Source organism: Python bivittatus, unplaced genomic scaffold, assembly GCF_059951505.1.
Source record: "Python bivittatus isolate LINGU-HERP-01145 unplaced genomic scaffold, Pbiv_v1 ctg000270_np1212, whole genome shotgun sequence".
NCBI lineage: Eukaryota > Metazoa > Chordata > Lepidosauria > Squamata > Pythonidae > Python > Python bivittatus.
In genome coordinates this window covers 3,990,384-4,013,619 of record NW_028277050.1, presented here as the reverse complement: position 1 = coordinate 4,013,619, position 23,236 = coordinate 3,990,384, and the positions used below count along the sequence as shown (strand labels likewise).

General features: G+C 38.7%; 1 protein-coding gene across 1 annotated transcript in view; it reads right to left on the bottom strand.

Moving 5' to 3' along the window:
- ADGRL3 (adhesion G protein-coupled receptor L3) overlaps nucleotides 1–23,236 on the bottom strand; it is a 436,049-nt gene that overhangs the window by 337,318 nt on the left and 75,495 nt on the right. The window contains exon 5 of the mRNA XM_088138611.1: nucleotides 6,153–6,396. Coding sequence (XP_087994737.1) covers nucleotides 6,153–6,210 — 58 coding nt within the window. The 5' untranslated portion in view covers nucleotides 6,211–6,396. The remainder of the gene's footprint in view (nucleotides 1–6,152; nucleotides 6,397–23,236) is intronic.

Here is a 23,236-nt window from a genome sequence, read left to right as displayed (position 1 = left end):
CTAATTTTAATATGCCCCTTCATGGATCACTGCCTTGTCGTGGTGAAGGGGCTTGCGTAACTCAGTGAAGCCATGAGCTATACCGTGCAGGGCCACCCAAGACGGACAGGTCATGACAGAGAGTTCTGACAAAATGTGGTCCACTGGAGAAGGAAATGGCAACCCACTCCAGTATCCTTGCCAAGAAAACCCCATGGACAATGTTAAAAGGCTAAAAGATATGACGCCGGAAGATGAGCCCCTCAGGTCGGAAGGTGTCCAATATGCTACTGGGGAAGAGCGGAGGGCATTTCCAAGTAGCTCCAGAAAGAGTGAAGCGGCTGGGCCAAAGCCGAAAGGACGTTCAGCTGTGGATGTATCTGGAAGCGAAAAGAAGGTCCGATGCTGTAAAGAACAATATTGTATAGGTACCTGGAATGTAAGATCTATGAACCAAGGCAAGCTGGATGTGGTCAAACATGAGATGACAAGATTGAACGTCGACATCTTGGGAATCAGCGAACTGAAATGGACGGGAATGGGTGAATTTAATTCAGGTGACCATTATATCTACTACTGTGGGCAAGAAACCCTTAGAAGAAATGGAGTTGCACTCATAGTGAATAAGAGAGTGGGAAAGGCAGTAATGGGGTACAACCTCAAAAACGACAGAATGATCTCAGTGCGTATCCAAGGCAAACCATTCAATATCACAGTCATCCAAGTCTATGCCCCAACCACTGATGCTGAAGAAGCTGAAGTTGACCGCTTCTATGAAGACCTACAACACCTTCTAGAACTAGCACCAAAAAAAGATGTCCTTTTCATCATAGGGGATTGGAATGCTAAAGTAGGAAGTCAAGGAGTAATCGGAATAACAGGCAAGTTTGGCCTTGGAGTACAAAATGAAGCAGGGCAAAGGCTAATAGAGTTCTGTCAAGAGAACAAGCTAGTCATAGCAAACACTCTTTTCCAACAACACAAGAGACGACTCTACACATGGACATCACCAGATGGTCAATACCGAAACCAGATTGATTACATACTTTGCAGCCAAAGATGGAGAAGCTCTATACAGACAGCAAAAACAAGACCAGGAGCTGACTGTGGCTCAGATCATGAGCTTCTTACTGCAAAATTTAGGCTTAAATTGAAGAATGTAGGGAAAACCACTAGACCACTCAGGTATGACTTAGATCATATTCCTGGTGAGTACACAGTGAAGGTGATGAATAGATTTAGAGGATTAGATTTGGTAGACAGAGTGCCTGAAGAACTATGGACGGAGGTCCGTAACATTGTACAGGAGGCAGCAACTAAAACCATCCCAAAGAAAAAGAAATGCAAGAAAGCAAAATGGCTGTCTGATGAGGCTTTACAAATAGCTGTGGAAAGAAGGAATGCGAAAAGCAAGGGTGAAAGGGAAAGATATAAGCAACTGAATGCAGATTTCCAGAGAATAGCCAGGAGAGATAAGAAGGCCTTCTTAAATGAACAATGCAAAGAAATCGAGGAAAACAATAGAATGGGGAAGACTAGAGATCTCTACAAGAAAATTGGAAATATGAAAGGAACGTTTAGTGCAAAGATGGGCATGATAAAGGACAAAAAAGGCAGGGACCTAACAGAAGCAGAAGAGATTAAGAAGAGGTGGCAAGAATACACAGAAGAACTATACAAGAAAGATCTTAATATCCCTGATGTCCATGCTGGTGTGGTCACTGACCTTGAGCCAGACATCCTAGAGAGTGAAGTCAAGTGGGCCTTAGGAAGCATTGCTAACAACAAAGCTAGTGGAGATGACAGTATTCCAGCTGAGTTATTTAAAATACTAAAAGATGATGGTGTTAAAGTGCTGCACTCAATATGCCAGCAAGTTTGGAAAACGCAACAGTGGCCACGGGATTGGAAAAGGTCAGTTTACGTTCCAATTCCAAAGAAGGGCAACGCCAAAGAATGCTCAAACTATCGCACAATTGCACTCATTTCACATGCTAGCAAGGTTATGCTCAAAATCCTACAAGCTAGGCTTCAGCAATACATGAACCGAGAACTACCGGATGTACAAGCTGGGTTTCGAAGAGGCAGAGGAACTAGAGATCAAATCGCCAACATTCGCTGGATCATGGAGAAAGCACGAGAGTTCCAGAAAAATATCTACTTCTGCTTCATTGACTATGCAAAAGCCTTTGATTGTGTGGATCACAACAAACTGTGGCAAATTCTTAAAGAGATGGGAATACCAGACCACCTTACCTGTCTCCTGAGAAATCTGTATGCGGGCCAAGAAGCAACAGTTAGAACGGTCATGGAACAACCGATTGGTTCAAAATAGGGAAAGGTGTACGACAAGGCTGTATACTGTCACCCTGCTTATTTAACCTATATGCAGAGTACATCATGAGAAATGCCAGGCTGGAAGAATCACAAGCCGGAATTAAGATTGCAGGGAGAATCATCAACAACCTCAGATATGCGGACGATACCACCCTAATGGCAGAAAGTGAAGAAGAACTAAAGAGCCTCTTGATGAGGGTGAAAGAGGAGAGTGCAAAAGCTGGCTTGAAACTCAACATTAAAAAAACTAAGATCATGGCATCTGGACCCATCAATTCCTGGCAAATAGAAGGGGTAGAAATGGAAGCAGTAACAGACTTCATTTATTTGGGCTCCAAGATCACCGCAGACGGAGACTGCAGCCATGAAATTAAAAGACGCTTGCTCCTTGGGAGGAAAGCTATGGCAAGCCTAGATAGCATATTAAAAAGCAGAGACGTCACCTTGCCGACAAAGATCCACATAGTCAAAGCTATGGTTTTTCCAGTAGTAATGTATGGCTGTGAGAGCTGGACCATAAAAAAGGCCGAGCGCCGAAGAATTGATGCCTTTGAACTGTGGTGCTGGAGAAGACTCTTGAGAGTCCCCTGGACTGCTAGGAGGTCAAACCAGTCAATCTTAAAGGAAATCAACCCTGATTGCTCATTGGAAGGATCGATAATGAAGCTCAAGCTCAGATATTTTGGTCACCTAATGCGAAGAGAGATCTCTTTGGAGAAGACCCTGATGCTGGGAAAGATTGAAGGCAAAAGGAGAAGAGGACGGCAGAGGATGAGATGGTTAGATAGCATCACTGAAGCAATGAGCATGAAACTGAGCAAACTCAGGGAGGCAGTGAAGGACAGGAAGGCCTGGCGCAATATGGTTCATGGGGTCACGAAGAGTCGGACACGACTTAACGACTAAACAACAACAACAATTTTAATATGTATATTTATATTTTCATTGTTTTGACTGTTTTAGATTTTCATTGTGAGCCACCCAGAGTCGCCCTCTGGGGGAGATGGGCAGCATATAAATTAAATAAATAAATAAATAAAGTGACAAAGTATCTAAAACATTCTACCTTCTCATTAGGGTTTGTTTCTTTTAGAAGCAGGGAAACAGATGTAACACTTCATTAAATCTCTCAGCCCGATTTATATGCCATATCAACCAAGGAGAGTCAATTTAGCTACCTGGGATTAGTTGATGGGATTGTAGGTAATATCCTTGACTACGTTGTGTGGGAAACCCCCTTGACCTAGTTGTGTGTGTCATGTGAACAGACACTAGCAATGGCCAAGGTATGAAAGACGATGCAAAGACTTCTTATTAAATCAAGTTATGAGTGACCCTTATGCTCCCCAATAGGCCTTCCTTCTGCTCTCCACAGAATCATATTGTTGGAAGGGACCATTTAGGCCCCTGGGTCTTACCCTTGGTTCACTGTGAGAAACCAGACGAAAAAATTCCTGGAAGTTGGCAATTCAGTAAAGGGGAAACATCCCAAAGTAATTCCTTCCATTATTCAACTGAACAGTATGTTTTTATGACACTCACTACTCCAACATTCATTCCAACATATAGCTCCCAATGTCACAATTATCCTTGTTGCTTTTCTTTACATCTGTTCCAGTCTGACCAAATTAAATGCTCCCCAAACATGGATAGAATTTCAGCCCAAGCCTGCACTGTTGCGGAGTACAGATCTGATCAGATAGGGAAAGAATCTCCCTTCTGACCCCAGTAATCTCACAGGGTGGACCACTTCTCAGGGGAAAGTGCCTAACATTTTCCAGAATGGAGGTGGAACACAGGGCACAGGGTAAAAAATATTCTGGGTTATATGCTAATGAAGTTGCATGTGGTGCCAGAGTCCATTAGGGTTTGCAACTGTATTTCTCTCTGAGTTTGCAGAGTAACAGTAATGACCAAATCTTGGTCTATAGGTTTAGGGTCCACTTGATTTCTGGGTGCCCCTTGAAGTTAGGACTCATTGTTTGAGTGACTCCTTTTCTGACAACCCAGATATGGAATGTTTAGGGAACCTCCTTGCAAAAAACTCCACAAATTCCTTAACTTTTCCATTGATATCCAAACAGCGATGTTGTCTGCAATAAATCAACTGTTTGGGTATCAATGGAAGACTCAAGGAATTGTGGCAGAATAAAGGGTGGAAGGGAAGAAACCTCTATTCACTTTCGTTCCCTCTTCCTACACCCTCACATAAGAGATGTCAGAAGCTGAGGATATTTGCTGAATAGGCTTGTTCATTATTACATCTGATAGTCCCTCTTTAAATTGGTAAATGAAGCATCTTTTTCATGCCAGGCAACATCCTAAACTAACAGTTGAAAGTCAGTAATACTGCACTGAGTGCTTACCTTATTGGAAGTGAAGGATTTCACAGTTGGTGGCCACTTCCTTGACTAGATCAGAAATATTAATCCTCAGGCAGGAAGGCAGTTACTCAGTAATGAAGGCTTGTGGTTGCTACAGCTGCTCTAGCAATGGCTGCCAGAACTTAGGCCAGGATTGGTATGGGACCTATTGATTGTGATCAATTTTGTCCTGCCTACTGGCACTGTTCATTTTGGAGCTAACTGATCCATCTGGGTCACACCCTGATTCTTATCTTGGAGCAAGACATTGGTGACCTGACTGACAGTTAACAGGGTTTCAAGAGAATCTGTAACCACTGTTTAACTTTCGAGTCAAGGTGCAGGCTCCTCTGTAACACTGAGAATATCAGTAGTCAGATTTTGCTTTCAGACTTCATGCCAAGCATGGCAATAAATCTTGACTTTCCAGACACTAATCCTGTATTCAAGAATTTGCTTACAGCAGAAACTCACAGATGTGACACAATCAGATAAGTTGCTTCATTGCAGATAAGATAGAAGCCATATACAGTACACACAAAATATCAAAACACAGAAATCAAGTTCTGTATATATGTTTGCTCCAGGGTTTAAATTCTACACCTTTGCCTCCTGCTGTTTCAAGGCAATGGCAACTTTGCCGTTCTCCTCCTGGCCTTGAAACTTGGAGATATTTGCTCAAAATGTATATAATAGTTAATAATTATTATAATATAATTAAACTAGACTGCTAGTTTCTGGCTCACCAGTTTCAACATTTATAGCTCTTATCAAGGAGGGTAAGGAGAAAATAAGATCTAATGAAATCTGCATTTGCTGTAGTTTTAAATACATTCTAAATTGATAAATAAATAAGTTCTAAATTCATCTATTATTAGTTCCCCTGACTCTACAACTGATATATTCCCAATGGTCATCAGCATCCCTGGGAAATAAGGCAAGACTTAAAGACAACGGAAGCACTGTTGATCAGTAGAAAATTTTATTCAGAGGTAAGTAAACTGCCTGTTTTAAAAGGGATTCCAGTCTTCGCAAAGGGATGTATTCACAGCCTTTGCTATTCCTGGATTTAAGTTATCAAATCTCTGGGAGAGATGGGCGGCATATAAATTTAATACATAATAAATAAAATCTGCTCTGATCACAGTTAACATTGTACAAACATCAGTTATTCCTCCAGCTGCACTCTTTTCTAGTAGAAATAAAACATTCCCCCATAATGTTTTACTTCTGGACATGCACTTCTCATTTCTTCAGAAAAGAATACTTGCTGTTATCAAGCAATCAAATACATCTAGATTAGGTTAGCAAGATATGGTTAACAAAATAAAAGAAAATAATCTATCCGAAAAACCTTCTTCCCCATTATTTTCAAGAAATGGGTTTCGAAGCTGCAAATTGGAAAGAGCTGGAAATTTTCAGTCCCAGAAAACACACTTATGGATGAAAACCAGCATTATTTTATGTACTTACCATGGACTGTAGATACCAAGAGAATTGTGAAGAACAGCAGCAACTGTGGTGACCACATGACTGTGGTCCAAAATTTAAGATTACTTCAACAGTGGAAGTTCTCAAAAGAAAAATATCAAGATTTCTCTCTGCTGGTAATCCTCCCAGGGATATTCGCTTTAATTGCAATTCAGTGAAGCAGGGGTAGAACAGAATAGACTAGCTCTAAAACCAACACCTTCGACAAATGTCCAAAACTCAAAACCTAGAAATAAAAACAAAAATTACAATTAATTTAAAAAGTAGCTGTTGTTACTCAATTCAATATGATCACTGTAACATTTGGTTTAAAACTGTATCAAGAAGTCAAGAGCATGTGCAGACACTTGTTATTATTTAGTTTTGATCATTAGAATAAGAAACAGGACAAGATCAAACAGCATTGTGCTGTTTTCATAATACTGTATATATGAATGTATGTTCCAGAGAATCTTGACATTATGGATTTAAATACATGTGATTTGTTGACATTACCATGATACTTTGGCTGCAAGAGATTTGAGAACAGCCAGGAATGAGAGAGATTAAATAGTTGGGGGTAGGGTGAGGGAGCAATTAATTTAGGTATGTGTCCTGAAGTGATTATATTAAAGTACCTTGAGATAAATTCAGATTCTTAGCAAACTATCAATATATTATCTTAATGAGATAAGCCTTAGGAGGATCTTTAAACAGTCAATTCAAAACTCTTATCAGCATGGACCAATCCTAAATGTATTCCAATTTTAAAACAGACACCAGATTAAAGCAGTACTTTTGTTACTATCTTCTTTATTCTGCATCTCTTTATTTTACTGTCTCTCAGACAACTGTCTAAATTAATCAAATAACTAGAAACTTTAGATTCTTTTTTCCTTCAACTTATGGTATATCCCATTATGAATCCAGACAGAAGTATTTGCAGAAGGATGATTTCCTCAGAAAGAAAAAATGAGCATTGCAATGTTGTGAACAAATTCCACCCTTTATGTATATGTGTGCAATGTGATCATGCATGTATCAAAAGGGTGGAGTTTGCATCATGAAATCAAAACAATTGTTTCATCACTTGCCTTATCAATATTACAACTGGCATCTTCTACTAGGAAATGATGAGACCACATAATCAGAACAGACTTTCTATTCTGTATCAACATGAAATGTTGACTAGTTTGCCTGTAAACACTGTCACTCATTCACAATTATTTTAATAATAATTTTTTAATAATGGGAAGAACTATGGAGAAAAAAGATCTTGTAAATTATGAGAAAAAAGAACAGTATCACACCAAAAAATGTTATTACTTGGGTTTTACTGTATAGAAAAACCATGCAGGTACCTTAAAGGAAAATTTAAGAGAAAGATATACAAAGAGATCAGATACTGGAAACCTTTTGAAGTATATTGTTGCTGTAACAAAATTTCTTCCAGAAAGAAGACTTCCATTCTTTTATGAGAATCCTACAATAACACTTATTTTGTTATTGTGCCATTTGGTACTTGTGTCATGACATCACACTCAAGTTTGTAAGGGGCAGAGTTTGTGTCATGATGTGTGTTTTGTAATTTGCCTCCCTGAATGCCCATGATTCAGAATATTTAAAAAGTGCAGTGTTGTTCTCCTATTGTCGACTTTATACCAGTCATTTTTATATAGAACATTAATGTATCATTTTTCAATACTGCCAATGAAGAAGGAAAGGAGTGATTTTGGGGCTTTCTGATAACTGACAGCCACACCAGAATAAACCTGCGTGAAATTATCATCGTCATTCTTCAAAAGTATGAACTAGATTTCAGTAATTGCGAAGGACAGGCATATGATAAATGAGTAGACAATCAAACAACAACAACAAACAACAAAACACAGCATGAATAACCAAGCTGTGTTTGTGCCTTATGCTGGACGTTTCCTAAACCTGACTGAGTAAAACAGTGTAAGTGATAATCTTTATGTAGTATAGTTATTTTCCCTCACCTAAGCCTTTTTTTTTTTTGAGGGGGGAGGTGCCTTCAAGTCTTTCTTGACTCCTGGCGACTGCCTGGACAAGTCCCTGCAGTTTTCTTGGCAAGATTTTTGGGAGTGATTTGACCTTGCCTCCTTCCTAGGGCTCAGAGAGAGTGACTGGCCCAAAGTCACCCAGTTGGCTTTGGGCCTAAGGTGGGACTAGGCTCCTGATCTCCCAATTTCCAGCCTGGTGCCTCAACCACTACACCAAACTGGCTCTCCACCTAAGCCTTTATGTTCTTTCTATTCAACATCTACCCACAGTGGCCCGTAAACTATATTTAATCCTTGATTTTGTTGTGTTTTTTAAATACACCACAGATCACTTTCAAAAATTTGTCATAATCAAGATGGCCCAGCTGAGAAGATGCCATACAAGCCTTTGCCTTCTCTTTTGACTTTGAAATTCTTGATGAAGGTTGTAAAAGATTCCAAAGAGAGAGTAACTCGTGAAGTTAGAAGCAAACACTTTAATTAAAAAAAAGACATTTGAAGCATTTGAAATGACTATTTTGACAATATTCTGGCATAAAGTCCTTCACAATTTTGGCTGTGACAGCAAAATCCTACAAAAACTAGGCCTTGATGTTATGTCAAGAAAAGAATTGCTTTCTTCTCTCGTCACTTTTGTTCATAATATCTGTAACAGCTTTGAAAAAAAAATGAGGAAAAAGCAAAGAAAATTATTCCCCATGTGGGAACTTCATATTCAGATAAAAGATCAACAGTACAGAGACACAAATCAATTTTCCCAGATAGAAAACATCACTGCAGGCTAAGTAGAAGAGACAGGTTCAGGGTGGAAATGTATAACATTAGATTAGAAAAACTTCAAGTTGTGAAACTGTTTTCCTACCAAGGCTAGACCTGGTTTCCCAAAGTCAGGATTCTCTGGAAAGAAATGTTAATGTTTTTGTGACTAATCTAAAGCGTCTCAAATTTCTCTTTCATGAGAACAAAAACATTTCATTCTCTTCTTAAATAATGCAGATTAATAGGATAGTTCTAAGATCAGCCATAAAACTGCAGTTTGAAGACAATTTACAATAAGGAGCTGATTAAAGTTTTTCCAAACTTTGGAATAGCTTTTCACCTTTTTCTAATTTTGTCCATTTCAAACTATGAAAGAGAAAGTCTCCAAACTATCCCTGATTAAAAATAAATTATAGTCTCCAATGCTGCAGCCAAGACTCTCATCTATTATCTCTTCTCTCTACATAATGGGATCTTCTGAGAGAAATGTCACTTGATGACTACATCTGAGTTTGCTGAGATGAAAAATCAGAAAAGGAAGCTATAACTTTTTGAATAACTTGAATAAAGAAAAAAAAATCGAGCAACACATTTATTGGGGCCTATTAAAGAGTTACAAAACAGTATACATCCTTCCTAGTTCTAGAATATTACAGAAGTCTTCCTCAGGCAGTACATTAAAAAGAGACATAGAAGATCATAGAGTTTAGACTCAGCATAAGATAACTTATTCTGTATCTGATAGGATGGAAAGAATGAGTGAGTAGTCAAGAATTATGTCATCACGTCATCATGTCTATAATTTGTTTATATTAACTTATGAAACAAGAGAAGGATAACCATCTCCAAACGTTGTACACATTGCAAGTAGAACCAATAATTTAGCTTTGTCTTCCAATTTTGTAATGTATCATTTTAACATATTCTTCTATTAATTCTGACATCAGAATGGATGCTGTTTGAGAAGTTTAATACTTTTTTTTTAATTGAGAAAAAAATCCCATTAAAGCAGGATGCAAGAAGAAGGAAGTAGTGGGGAGGGGACTACAATGAACATTTTGTCCCCAGCATCTCCAAGTCTTAGAAAGCCCCAATCCTATGTTTGGCCTACCCTGTGCCTCTGAAACCAAGTGTAGGTACAGTCTCCCAAGTCCCACTTAACCATTTCCTTAGAGGCCTCAGTATTCCTTATCTAACAAACTCTACGTTACTTCCTCAAAGATAGGCAGATAGATAAATAAATAAGCCATTACAGGTTTTATTTTACTCCTGTACATTTTATCTTGGGTAAACTTCTGAAAAAGTCATTTGAGTTGTCTCCAAGATTTTTTAGCCAATATAGTTTTAATAATCTCTGAAGTTAAGCCCATCTACTATGTTTATGCTTTTTACTTTACTTTTAAAACTCGCCTGCTATAATACATAGCAAAATGGTAGCAAACCATCCTTTGAAGTAATAATAAACCCATGCTTTCATTCTAGGGATAATATATCTTGTGTACAGACAGATCATACTGGTATTGAAAAATTGTATAAGTGCAAAAACTAAAAAGGAGACGTCAAAAATAATGAAGCCCATTGGTTTATCCATTTATTCGTAAGTTAATCAACCCCTTGAAAAGTCTTGGACAGTTGTTAAGCTGAAAGCCTCTGTGCATTTATCTGGCAATAAGATGACTGAAAGTAATATTTGCTTCTGCGCAGACATATGCAAGATTGGGCAAAGGGTGTCATATGATTAGGACCGGGCACCCTTTACACTGCCTCAGCATGAGAAACCTCTTCCCTTTGGGGAAATGTTCATTGTAGTCCCTTCCCCACCACTTCCTTCTTCTTGCATCCTGCTTTAATGGGATTGAAACCCTTGAAACCAACCCCACATGGTTAAGTAGAAATATCCCATATGCTGCAAATCCACCAAAGAGCTGGCCTGCAGGCTTCTTTTAAAGCAGCACTGCTTTAGGGTTGTGTGGACAAGCCCACCACTCAGCTATTCCACAGATTTGTACCCTGGGTGGATTTAGGGTTTCAAAAGAGCACTGAACCAAAGCTCAAAAGTAACTCAGCTGTTTGATGTGCTTGTTCTGGGTAATAGTTAGCTTTCTTTCAGACCGAGCCCAACAGAACGGAAGCCCATATGGGAGCAAAGTTCCCTACAGTACTAGAAGGATGATCTGACCAGAACTTTCCAGGAGGTTCCAGATAAGCTTAAAACTTCTGAAAAGTCCTTGGGTTTGTGCTGTGATAAATTAATAAAATAAAATCCCAGTTAACTGTTAAATCAAGAAATATAGGCAGGCCTGCTTTAAGGGCTATGAAATCTGGGCAAACAGCAGGGTGATCTTGGCTGTCAGAGTTTGCCACAGAAGAAGGGTGAATGGTTCAATCCTGCAGCCCTGAGGTTCTGCTTAAGAAAAGGGCTGTTCTTTTTTAAAAGTCAGACTTTCATGATTCACTGGGCTGCAATAGCTGTTGAAGGGGGGGAAGAGGGTTAATATGTAAGAGGGAGGGAGGGAGGGAGGAGGAGAAGATGGGGTAACACAAAAGAAGAGAATAAATATTGGCTGTTATTTAGTCCAAACCAAGATGTCTCATTTCCCTTCAGAGTACAAAGCTTAGTATGTGAGGGAGCGAGAGCTGGTTGGCATATTTGTTAAGTTTATTTTTATACCCCTTTCCATGTAATTACATAATAGCTCACAAATAACATATAATGTAATGTAATGTAATATAATTAATTTGAATAAATACAAAAAACAAAAAAAATCCTATATTTATTCAGGAGGAGAAGGGAGAGGAAAGAGGGCAACCAAACGAAGAAAAAAATGATCTGCAGCATTCACACAGGAAAAGCCTGGTGAAGAAATTCAGAGTTTTCTTATCTCTTCGCTCCTATGTAGTAGTCACACAGTTTGCAACCAGCTCTGGCAATCCTACTCAAAAATATAGTTTCTTCCATATTTCTTCCTTCCCCCTTCCAGGTGAAAATAAATCACTGCATTCTGGGAGGTTCCCCCCTCCCACTGTCCCTAATGGCCTGCCCCCCCCTTTTTTTTAATGAGAAATAAAGTTTTAATGTAGCTAAACCTGCACTTAAAAGTGTCTTACTAGCCCCTTATTGAAAGATCCTTGTAATTTCTCATCCTGTTTCTTCCTGTTTTATTAATTTATTTGAAAATTTTAGATGGCCACCTGTATGCTATAAAACAACCCTTGTTGTTGTTGTTGTTCAGTCATTCAGTCATGTCCGACTCTTCGTGACCTCATGAACCATATCGCACCAGGCTGTCCTGTCCTTAAAACAACCCTAGGCAACTAAAGAACACACAAATAAAAATGCAAGATTAAAGCTCTTTCACACCACCAAACACCATAACCCCCATCCTCTCAAATACACAAATCCTGGGCCCACCCTCCATCCTGGCTCCACACCCAAGGGAAGGTCAAGGGCCTTCTGGAAGGCAAGGAAGGTAGGGGCCCTCCATATCTTGGGGACAGGCTGTTCCACAGGGTAGGCGCAGCTGCAGAAAAAGCTTGCTTCCTAGGTCCTGCCAGATGACAACATTTAATAGGGGGGATCTGGAGCAAGCCCACCCTATCCAATCAAGTCAGATGGGTAGACGTCCTCAGGGAGAGGTGGTCCTGCAGATAACCTGGCCCTGTACCATACAGGGCTTTAAAGTGATAACCAGCATCTTGAACTGCAGCTGGAAAGAAAATGGGAGCCAGCGCAGCTTGTGCAGAGCAGTGTAACATGGTGAACCACAAGGTGCCCCAAACTGTGCACCGCTGCATTTTGGACCAGCTGAAGTTTCCAAGTGGTCTTCAAGAGCAGCCTTATATAAAGCACACTACAGGAGTCCAAACAAGGAGCAGGACATGAGTATCCATGAGTAGGGCCTCTCAGTCCAGGAATAGGTACAGTTCGCACACAAGATGAATTTGTACAATGCCCCCCCCCCCCAGCCACAGCTGCTCTCTGTTCCTTGAGCAGGAGCCATGAGTCCAGGAGGTAGATTCTCAACTGTGTGATTTGAAAGTGGAGCTCTGTTGCACCCATTTTGAAAGAGGAAATGAATTACAGCTCCATTCTAAACTTATAGGAGACCAATGTGGACCTCATTTCCCTACTTACCTTCCTCATGCTCCCAAAAAAACATGGGTGCAGGCTATATTCTAACAGCTATTAAAAGTAGTAAATATACACAAATAAAATGCACAAATAAAAATGCAAGGTTAAAACTCTTTTACACCATGAGATTGATGTGAAAATAACAAAAGTTGGAGAGGAGACACTGACTAATACAGCGTTTAGGGCAAATAGATTGCACTTCCTAGATTTGGTGATACCTTTAACAAATTCTCCTGTAGTTGTAGTGATCTGCAATTTGGACAGAAATATATGATTCTTTTCTCTATATCCAAGAAGATGTTTATGTATTCTATTTCATTTTCTTAGTAATTATTTCCTTCTCAATCCCCAACAGCACCCACATTAAAAATGTTGTACCTTTTACTGAGGTATTTGTTCAGATAAACTACTGTAGTCATATTATATAGACCGTAAGTTATAAATATTCATTTCTGCAGATGAGAAGGAGGAGGAGTTACTATTACTGTTCACTGATATTCCCTTGCTCATATTACATTCATATTTTGCCTTTTCTGTTGGTGTTCAGAATAACATACATGGTTTTTTCCATTTTATCCTCTTCAAATTTTTTATTTTAATCAGGATAAGCTGAGAGATTGTAATCAACAGGTCAGCTAGTAATTCTCATGGCTGAGTGAGGACTTGAACTTGGGTGTAACCAATTCTAGTCCAGCACTCTTAACCACTGCATTTCCCTGGATCTCAAATCTAAATACAGTTAGTATAAAGTGTTACACCTATTGCTGCTAATCTAACTGCCTCCAAAATGCTACTGGAACAGTGGCAGTGTTCAAGATTCTTTGCAAATCACACAACAGATGCACACAGAATAGGCTTTTGTCCTCCAAAATGGATATTATTTTTCTGCTTGAGACTAAAATAATTTTTTTCTTAAAAAACACCAAAAAGCTTGGGCTTAACCTAACAGTTCTGTATTCTGTACATCCTATAGCTGATTTCTGTGTTATTCTACACATTTATCTTAATTACTATGGTTTTATTCTTACTCTCTTAAACCTAGTTCCTACTGTTTTTATTCCTTATTTCCCAAAACCTACGTTACCTTAAGCCTGCATATTTCTTTGCCTGTTTCCTTAATAGTTATATAACTGTACTTAATTTGTAAATCTATTTCTTTCTTTTTTAAATTTTATCATTTATTTATTTATTTATTTATTTATTTATTTAATATATAGTTTCAGAAGAGATAATATCATTAAGTGGACCAAGAAAATTACTGAAGTTATACAATTGATGCTCAACATAACATTAATAAAAGATAAACCACACCAAAAGTACATTTTTGTAATAGGAAAGAAGTATAAATCTTTGAGCTTAATGCCAAAATCTCCAGTATTTTATTATTTATAAATACTAAAAGAAAAGGAAAAAGGAAAAAAAACCCTAAAAATAGTATAGGTAAGTATTTAATTTCTGACTCTCCCCTTCTTTTTTGTGCTGTAAATCGATTTCTTAAAATTCTATTTTTGTTTATGCCTTTACTCTAATTTTGGCCAACGTTCTCTTCTCTCTCTCCAAGGGTCCACATTAAAGATCTTTGACCTCATCCCCCTTTCCTTCCACAGCCTCCTGACTTTATAATTATATCTACAGTCCCTTCAAGTGCCTGGCCATATTGCCCAAAGCGTTTGACACCTGGCTGTAACCAGTGAGTTGTTTTTTTTACTCCAGGCTCTGCTGGCAGTCTGCTGGGCTGACTGGATGGATAAAGGGGTTGGAGTTGCTGCTGCTGCTGCTGCTGCCTTGGCCGGTTAGAGGGATGGACAATATCTGTGCCAGGCTGATGTAGCTGCTGGCTTGGCTCTTGACGGCTGCAGTGGCTGGGGGAAGAGGGGACTGCTGGCCATTGGCAATGACGTTGTCTCCGGTTGTTCTTTCCCCCACCCCACTGATATTTGCCTGCTGCCTGGGCTGCTGTTCCTTCTGCTTGCCACCAAGCTGCTAAGGCCTGCTATTGAGAAGTGCCACTCCCTTGTATTCCAGGCACCTCTCACCAAGCTCTGTGCCACTCTGTGAGTCTTCTTCTCTTATGACTATGCTCCACTGTCATCAGTCAAGATCTCTTCTGCTCACCACCACATCAACACTCACTACGTTGCCACTTGCTTGATGGCACTGGTGACCACATCCCATGTAGACAGGAGGGTTGACCTTGAAATGGGGAAGGAGATGACATGGAAATTTGTCTCTTAGCACTGTATTTTCCCCTTCCACAGGGAAGTATTCTGATGCCCTCCAGTTGTTTTGGACCAGCTCCCATCAGCCCCAGAATCAGGTAGAATGACCAGTTGCACTTCCAATATCCAGACATTGACAGCTACATAGCACTATCTAGGAGTATGACCTCTACGTGGCTGGGAGTCTACACTACCTTCTGCATATTAAATTGGTGCCAGAAAAGAATGCAAATATTGATATAGAGCAAAGGGATGTCTAAATTCACATGTTACATTAAGCCATAGTTTATTCAACAAGCCATAGCACATGGTGTTAAGGACTTCACACATAACATTAAATTATAAAGAATGGAATAAAAATCCGTAAGTAGCTGTATGCATATAACATAAAGTCAGAACAAAATAACAACACTTGAATGTGGCATATTATGTGAACTAGTTCTCTAATTATATGTGATATATTTTGAACTTACGTGACATTTGAAGGAAAAGAATCCATAACAGTATGGAAATAAGTATGATGATTTTTACAATAATTATAGTGTTCATGATGTTTATTGTAACAGTGAATAACCATTATCACACTGGAAGTAATAATTCAAAAATAATTATTTCTGTATCAGTTGCTCACTGCTATGCAGTTTATTCAGGAGTAATTTCAATGGAATTCAATTACTTTACTCCTCATAATTATACATAGAGTTGTAGACATATTTTGTGGGAGGTCATTATTAGCATATGTTTACTGTAGAAATATTTTTAAACAGGAAAAACTCAACATTTAATAAAACTCTTTGAGGAAATTATGTATGTAGTTCAGACATACATAGTCCAGATTTCAAAACTACCAAGGATTCAGCATTACCCCCTAAATATAAAAAAGGCATCATGAAATGGCAAACCAAATACAAATTACAAGGTTGGTTAAGCAAATGTTTGCCACTGTTCAGAAGTATTGTTTGTTTTCCCCCTTTCCCAACCCATTCCAACCCAGACTAAGTTACATCGAGAGCCTGCTGCATTTGCCTGAGAACACCTGATAAAAAACAAGGCAGAAATCAATAACACATTTATAAATGAAACTCATTCCCACCTATTTGCCTAATTAACACCAGCATACTTGCTAATGAAGTAGTTTACAATAGCCACTTATGAAAACTGAGTGACAGAATGGCAAGTTGTTGGCTTCAGGCAATAGGTACTTTTCCAAGGCTTGCATTCACAGACTTAAATTTGTCCCATGTGGTGTGCTTATTAAATATTTAGATCTATATAATTCACAAGTTTTCAAAAATATTTAATTCAGCTCCTTTCATTTCCATTTAGAAATTCTTTTGCATCACTAGGGAAGTTTGATTATCCAGTGTATTGCTCATTAATGTTGGCAAAGGAGTCAGCAAGGATCTTTTTTTTATTGAAAATTGGGATGTATGAGCTGTTACACGTATCTGTGTGAGTGATGTCTATGATAAATCTTTACCTTTAATCCAATATATTTTTCAAGATCTGCAAGTAAGTGGAGGTTGTAATGCAAGCCTACACATTTTCTCAGAAGTAAATGCCATGATTTTCAATGTTTACTCCAGTAAAAGGATTGAAATATTTGACAGAAGTTCCTAAAATATATCCTACTGACCCCCACACAAATCAATTACAATGAAAATAGCATTTCTTTTTTTTTGTTGTTTAGAAGAAGGTTCTGGGGGTAAGGGTGGACTGCAGAATTAGAAGTTTATGAAAGGATAATGAGGCGGGGAAAAGAAATAGTAATATTCCTCTTGCCTTCCCAGAAGAACATTTCAAACTTATTTCTAATGCACACATTGGTGCATCTGTTTAGATGAACAGTGCGCAAGGGTGGGTTAAGGTGCAGGGAGATGTATTTTTCATTTGCTGTTTTCAGCCTGCAAATCCAGTCTGAGTATCATCTGGAGAAGGCCTTACACATTATTTGATATGCTCTTTCTCAAGGCAGCAATTTCAAAGTATTATAAAAAGCATTAAGCTAAAATGGAGTGACAAGACAAAGAATTATCGTATTTAAATAACTGGTACTACCCTTTAAATTTCCTTTTCAGGAATAATTGCCATGGCCCCACTGTTTCAGTATAATTCTGGATTTGAACAAGGTGCTTCATGATTGCATAGATCTGCTGAATTTTCAGCCCACTGTTTGGTTTACTCAGAAATAAGTCTCAGTGTATTCAGTGGAGTTAACTCCCAGATGCCTGTGTATTTATTTCAGTTACCCTTGATCTTAGACAAAAGGCAGAGAAATGACATTCAGTTAATACAAGTAACACTCCCTTCTCCTCCACTACCAGACAAGGTTGAGAGGTGAAGAAACAATCAAGTATATTACACAAAAGTTCACAAACAGAGTGCAAGTTTTCTTTTTTTAAGATCTCTTCCTCAGGACAGATATTCAATTAAAGGAAGGTAAAGTGATTTCCCCTCTTTTTGGGTAGAGGTTGTTGGGGTGGTGTGTGCCTTCAAGTCAGTGTTGATTTCTGGCGACTGCCTGGAGAAGTCCCTGAAGTTTTCTTGACAAGGAGAGGGGTGAAAATACATTCTGACATCCGACTTCAGGATAATGATAGGAAACGGAGCCTAAGACTGCATGTTTTTAGCTCTTCATTTCTCTTCTCTGTCTGGCAAAAATAGCAGCAGCATCCAAAGAACAACGGTAGTTCAGTAAAATAGACATGCATGCCTGGAAAAAGGAACTGGAAGGAGAGAGAGGAACTTCTCCTGCAGCTTCATGGATTACAAGCTTTGAGGGACTTGGTTGCAAGGGAAATCGGTACTGTCAAGGTTTCTTTATGCTTGCAACTTACAGAACCATCACACGGGAAGGGACCATTTTTGCCATCAAATCCAACCCTCTGCTCAGTGCAAGAATGCAAATATAAATATTTAGGACAAATAGCTGTCTCATTTCTGCTTGAATAGTGAAGGGGAAGCCATCACTGTCAAACTGCTCTTACCATTGCCATTTTTTTCCCGGAAATTCAATTGGAATCTGTCTTTCTGTAACTTGAATCCATTATTCCACACCCTGCACTCTACACAGAGAAAGAATGGGTCTTGACTTTCTTCTGTGTGACTTTCTTTCAAGTATTTGAAGAGGGTTATCATATTCTCCTGCAGTCTTGTCTTCTCAAGCCTAAACATGTCCCCTTCAGGCTCTCTTCATATGACTAAATTTCTAGTCCCTGGATTATCCTTGCTGTCATTCTCTAAACCTGTTCTCATTTCTCTGAATGTGGGGCCCAAAACTAGACACATAACAGTTTTTGGTACAGCCTAAAACTACACATGCCTTTTTGCAATCAGTCACATTGCTGACTCGTATTTAGTATACAATCAGTTAATACTGCATTTTTCTTTCACAAGTACCACTAACAAGCCATGTTTGCTCCCCATTCTATAAATGTGCACTTGATTTTCTGTTCGTGAATGGGAAGCTTTGCATTTGTTTTTCTTAGTTTTCATTCTGTTTTTCTTTTCTTTTCTTTTTATCTTTAAGGATATTAACTATCACTCCTAATTTTGGATCATCTGCAAATCTGATAACCATTCCCACCTTAGTTATCCAAGTCATTAAGAACAAAATTGAAGAGTGCAAGGCCTAAGACTGAAATGTATGGCACTCCAGTTTGATTTGATAAGCATTCTTTGAGTACCATTTCTGAGCCAGCGATATATCCCCTTGATTGTCATGCCATCCAGCCTATGCTTATCTAGTTTGCTCATCAGAATGTGTTGGGGTATTCTATCAAATGCATTGTTGAAACCAAAATATATTATGTTTATAGCATAATATATTAAATAAGTAGGATTATTGAAGTGTTAAACCTGAGATAAGGCTAGTTTTATAAACTCGGTGGGGTATATAATTAAAACATATACATATAGACACACATTTCACTGGCAGATCTCTTTATCCAAGGGTTCGCCAATAAAAGATATTTGGGATAGAGTCCACTTCAGACACTCCTTAATCAGTCCAACTTGGGAGTTCTTAATCCTTCCAAGGACTTCTCTCTTCAGCCCAGCTCCAGGAAAAATAGAAATAAATCTGCTTTGAATTTTCTGTCCAAAGATGAGAAACACAAAACTTTCTTGCACCAATCCTGAAACACAACAGCTATGTTATCATGAAGACTTGCATTGGCAATGGGGGGGGGGGGAGTATTAATGAGTAATTCTCTTATTAAACCTATGAGCCAAATTTCTAGATATAAAAAAGGGAATTTATTTGGGGAAACAGAAATATAGGGGGGAAAAAAATAAGGAGCACAGATTTCCAAAGGAAAGCAGTCCAGTCAGCCTTGTTAAACAAGTTATTTGTTATATCTTTGAAAAAGATTTTGGGATTCAGCACATGTTCAAGGTTCACTGCAGGGATGATAGTTAGAAACAGATCATCTGGGCCTCGTGACTGGATATTTGTAGGCAGACTTCCTTGTTTCTCTCTCTTTCTTTTTTCCTTTTTCCTTTCTTTTCTGAACACTATTGTTAGTTTTAAAGAACATCCAGATATTATCCAGAAATTGGAAACTAGTCTTTTGAGGGAGAATAACTGTAGTTTTGACCGATCAAGTTTCCTTCTCTGATTTGCAGGGGTACGGGCACTGCTTATGCAAGGCTTTCAAGTCAATTTACCAGCAGCTTTAGAGGGCACTATTGTGCCATACCAAAAGTAGGCATTTGTCATAGTCTGGCAAATTCTTACTGATTTCTGGTAATCACCATATTGTTCTCAAAGTGTTTATAGAACAAGCTCTTTGTGATCTACTTTAGAATCTTCCCAGATATCAAAGTCAGGGTGACTGTTCTGGTAGCCCCAGATCCTTCTTTTTCCCATTTGTGAAGATAGAGATGACCTTTGCAATTCTCCAGCTGACTGTGTTCCTTGGGCATAAGCCTGCTATAGTCAGCTTGTTCTTTTCAGTGACTGATCATGATCCACAATGGGTCTATTTGATGTCAGTAGAAATAATCATTTTGTAAGGAGAGTTTGTTTGTTATATCTGGGGCAGGTGTAGGTTAAAGTAATTGCATATGGATTTCTTTCAGGTAAGGAAACTAGGTTGTTCACTGATAAGAGGAAAGCCAGAAAAAACACTGTATAAATGTTTTTGAATTCTGGCAATATTTGGCTAGTACACAGCACTTATGCGATCACAAGGGTGAGATACTGCTGGGAGATGAGCACTGAGTGGGAAGAATGAATCCAACTACAAAAGCTGTTGATAAACAAACTGAATAAAACTCAGTAGGGAAATCCTGAAGCAATTCCAGGTTAATTATGTCTGCTCTTGGGAATACTGGGTTGGATGTTAACTTAGCCTGCTTTTTGGAATTCATATGCAGAGAGGTTTCCATTTTATCCTGAAGTAAGTACTGTGAGACAGACTTAGCCATAATTAGATCATGCAAGACTAGAACATCTGGAAACTGGTGAAATGAGTGAAGTCTCCTTTCTCACCAACACCATTAGGCATTTAATGTCCAAAAGCAAGGTCAACAGTCTGAGGAGAGCACTGTAGCTTATGCTGCAGAGCTGTATCACCTCTTTTAATAAAATTTGGGGATTTCATTGTTTGTATTCAGAGCCAGTTTAGTGTACTGGTTAAGGTGAAGAACTAGAAACTGGGAGACCATGAATTTTAGTTTTCGTTCTAGTCCTCCCTTAGGCAAGAAAGCCAGCTGATGACTTTGGGCTAGTCAATCTGTCTCAACCCAACTTACCTTACAGAGGAGTTGTTGTTGTGGAGAAAATAGGAGGCAGGAGCATTATTTACGCCCCCTGGAGTGGTACAAAAATAAAAGTGGGATCAAATCCAATAAATAAAGGAATATGTTGAAGGATCATTTGGTCCTTGGGCTTTATGCTGAAGCATTTCAAAGCAATCTTCTGTCTGAACCAAATCTGACATTTGCTATGACTCCAAATAAGACATTGGCCAGTGAAGGTGGTTGTTAAAGGAGTCTCACTTAAGGTAAATGAAGTCTACAGTAAATAGTAAATTCCTCTTTATAAATAGTGAGGCAAGCATAAAAACAAAAGAAATAATATCTACTGCTGAATGCTCATAATGTGCCTACATCCTGTCAGTGTGATTTACTAATATACAGCATAATACTTCTCTAGAATAGGGCTTAATATAAAAAATACTAATTCACAATTTCAATCAGTGAATCAGAATCACTAAGCAGTTTTCTAACATCCTTCCTTTTAAAATTATTTAATTGCCATCGTAGCCTAGGTGGTGAGATTTATTTATTTTATTTATTTATTTGTTGGATTTCTCCCCCGCCCATCTCCCCCACAATAGGGGACTCTGGGAGACTTACAAAAAACATTAAAACTATAAATATATATAAAATACATAGTACATCCAGAATTAAGAACAATACTAAAAAAGGAAAATCCAAGAGGATAGAAAATCAGGCTGCAGACAGCTGGCCACTATGGGGCTAGCCATCCCCCTGCTTGAAGTATTCCCTCCCCACCCCAGGTCGGAGACTGGCGTTCCTGTTCCATATGATATGGTTCTATTAGTGCAAAGGAGAATCTCTGGGTGCACTACGATTGATTCATTCTAGAGGATTTGTAATCTAGGGAGCAAAGGAGATGGCGGTAATTGTTTGGGGGGGGTTGTTTTTAAGTATTAGCAAGGATGAAAACGGACTTGGAGGTAACAAAGGATATCCCTTACAGAATCTTGGTATTGGCAGTGCTTAAAAAGAAAGAGGGATGAGAGCCCTGACAATTATATAAATGGACATCCTCCTTAACTGTAAATGGATGAGGACAAAATAAGGATAAATGAAGGTATTTCAATATACATTAGTCATTGTTCTGGAGACAAACTAGAGTTCTCCAGTTTTCCATCCTTGAAAAGGTCCTTGAATATGAAACAAATTTACAATAGATTCCTGTTATTTAAAATAGGTATCAAAATGAAAAGAAACAGAAAAACGTCAGCTAGTTTTTACAGCAAAGCTATCAATGCATGATGTGACAAAGGATTTTTGTTATCAGCCAACTTGTTGAAGAGCCTGATGCTGATCTGGGCTGAGAGGAAGTGACTGGCCCAAGTTTATCCAACAAAAGTCCATGCCAAAGGGAGATTAGAACCTGGGTCTCCCTGGTCATACTCTAGCACTTTAACCACTAACCTACACTTGGCTCTCCAAAACATATAAATGACCATGTGCATATAAACCTATAGACCAGTGTTTCTCAACCTCAGCAACTTTAAGATGTATGGACTTCAGCTCCCACAATTCCCCATGCTGGCTGGGGTATTCTGGGAGTTGAAGTCCATACATCTTAAAGTTGCTGAGGTTGAGAAACACTGCTATAGACTAATATAATAAATAGTCCTTCAGTTGGCATTCCCAATCAAAAAATACATATTCAAACATATAAAGACTCCTGTGCATTTAACAGAAAACAGATATCTTTCCAATTTTATTTATTTATCTGCAGTCATTTCCAAATTTCCAAATGACTCTAAAATATAAAATATACATAATTCAAAAGGACGTAAGCACCTACAAAGAACAGTTGAGTCTTCTAGAATTGACTTCAAAGCCTGATTCATGGAGAGCACATGAACAGAGTCCAAGTCAAATGCTGAAGTCACCAGGACATGAGTTACTGAAGACAAGCTTCTTTCCTCCAGGTGAGGGTGCACCTGGTTTATCAGCAGAAGCTGCTAAAAGGCTTTGCTTACTGCTAGTATTATGTGGCTATCCAGCATTAATGCTGGATCTAGGAAAATTTTATGGCTGCAAACCTGATCCTTAAGAGGAAGTCCAGTCCATCTAGAACAGGTATGTCTTCTATAACCTGAACTTCATCACTCTTAAAGCCACATTTGTCCACATTTAGCATTAGTTCATTCCATCATATGCAGCTTTTTATAGCCTGGAGAC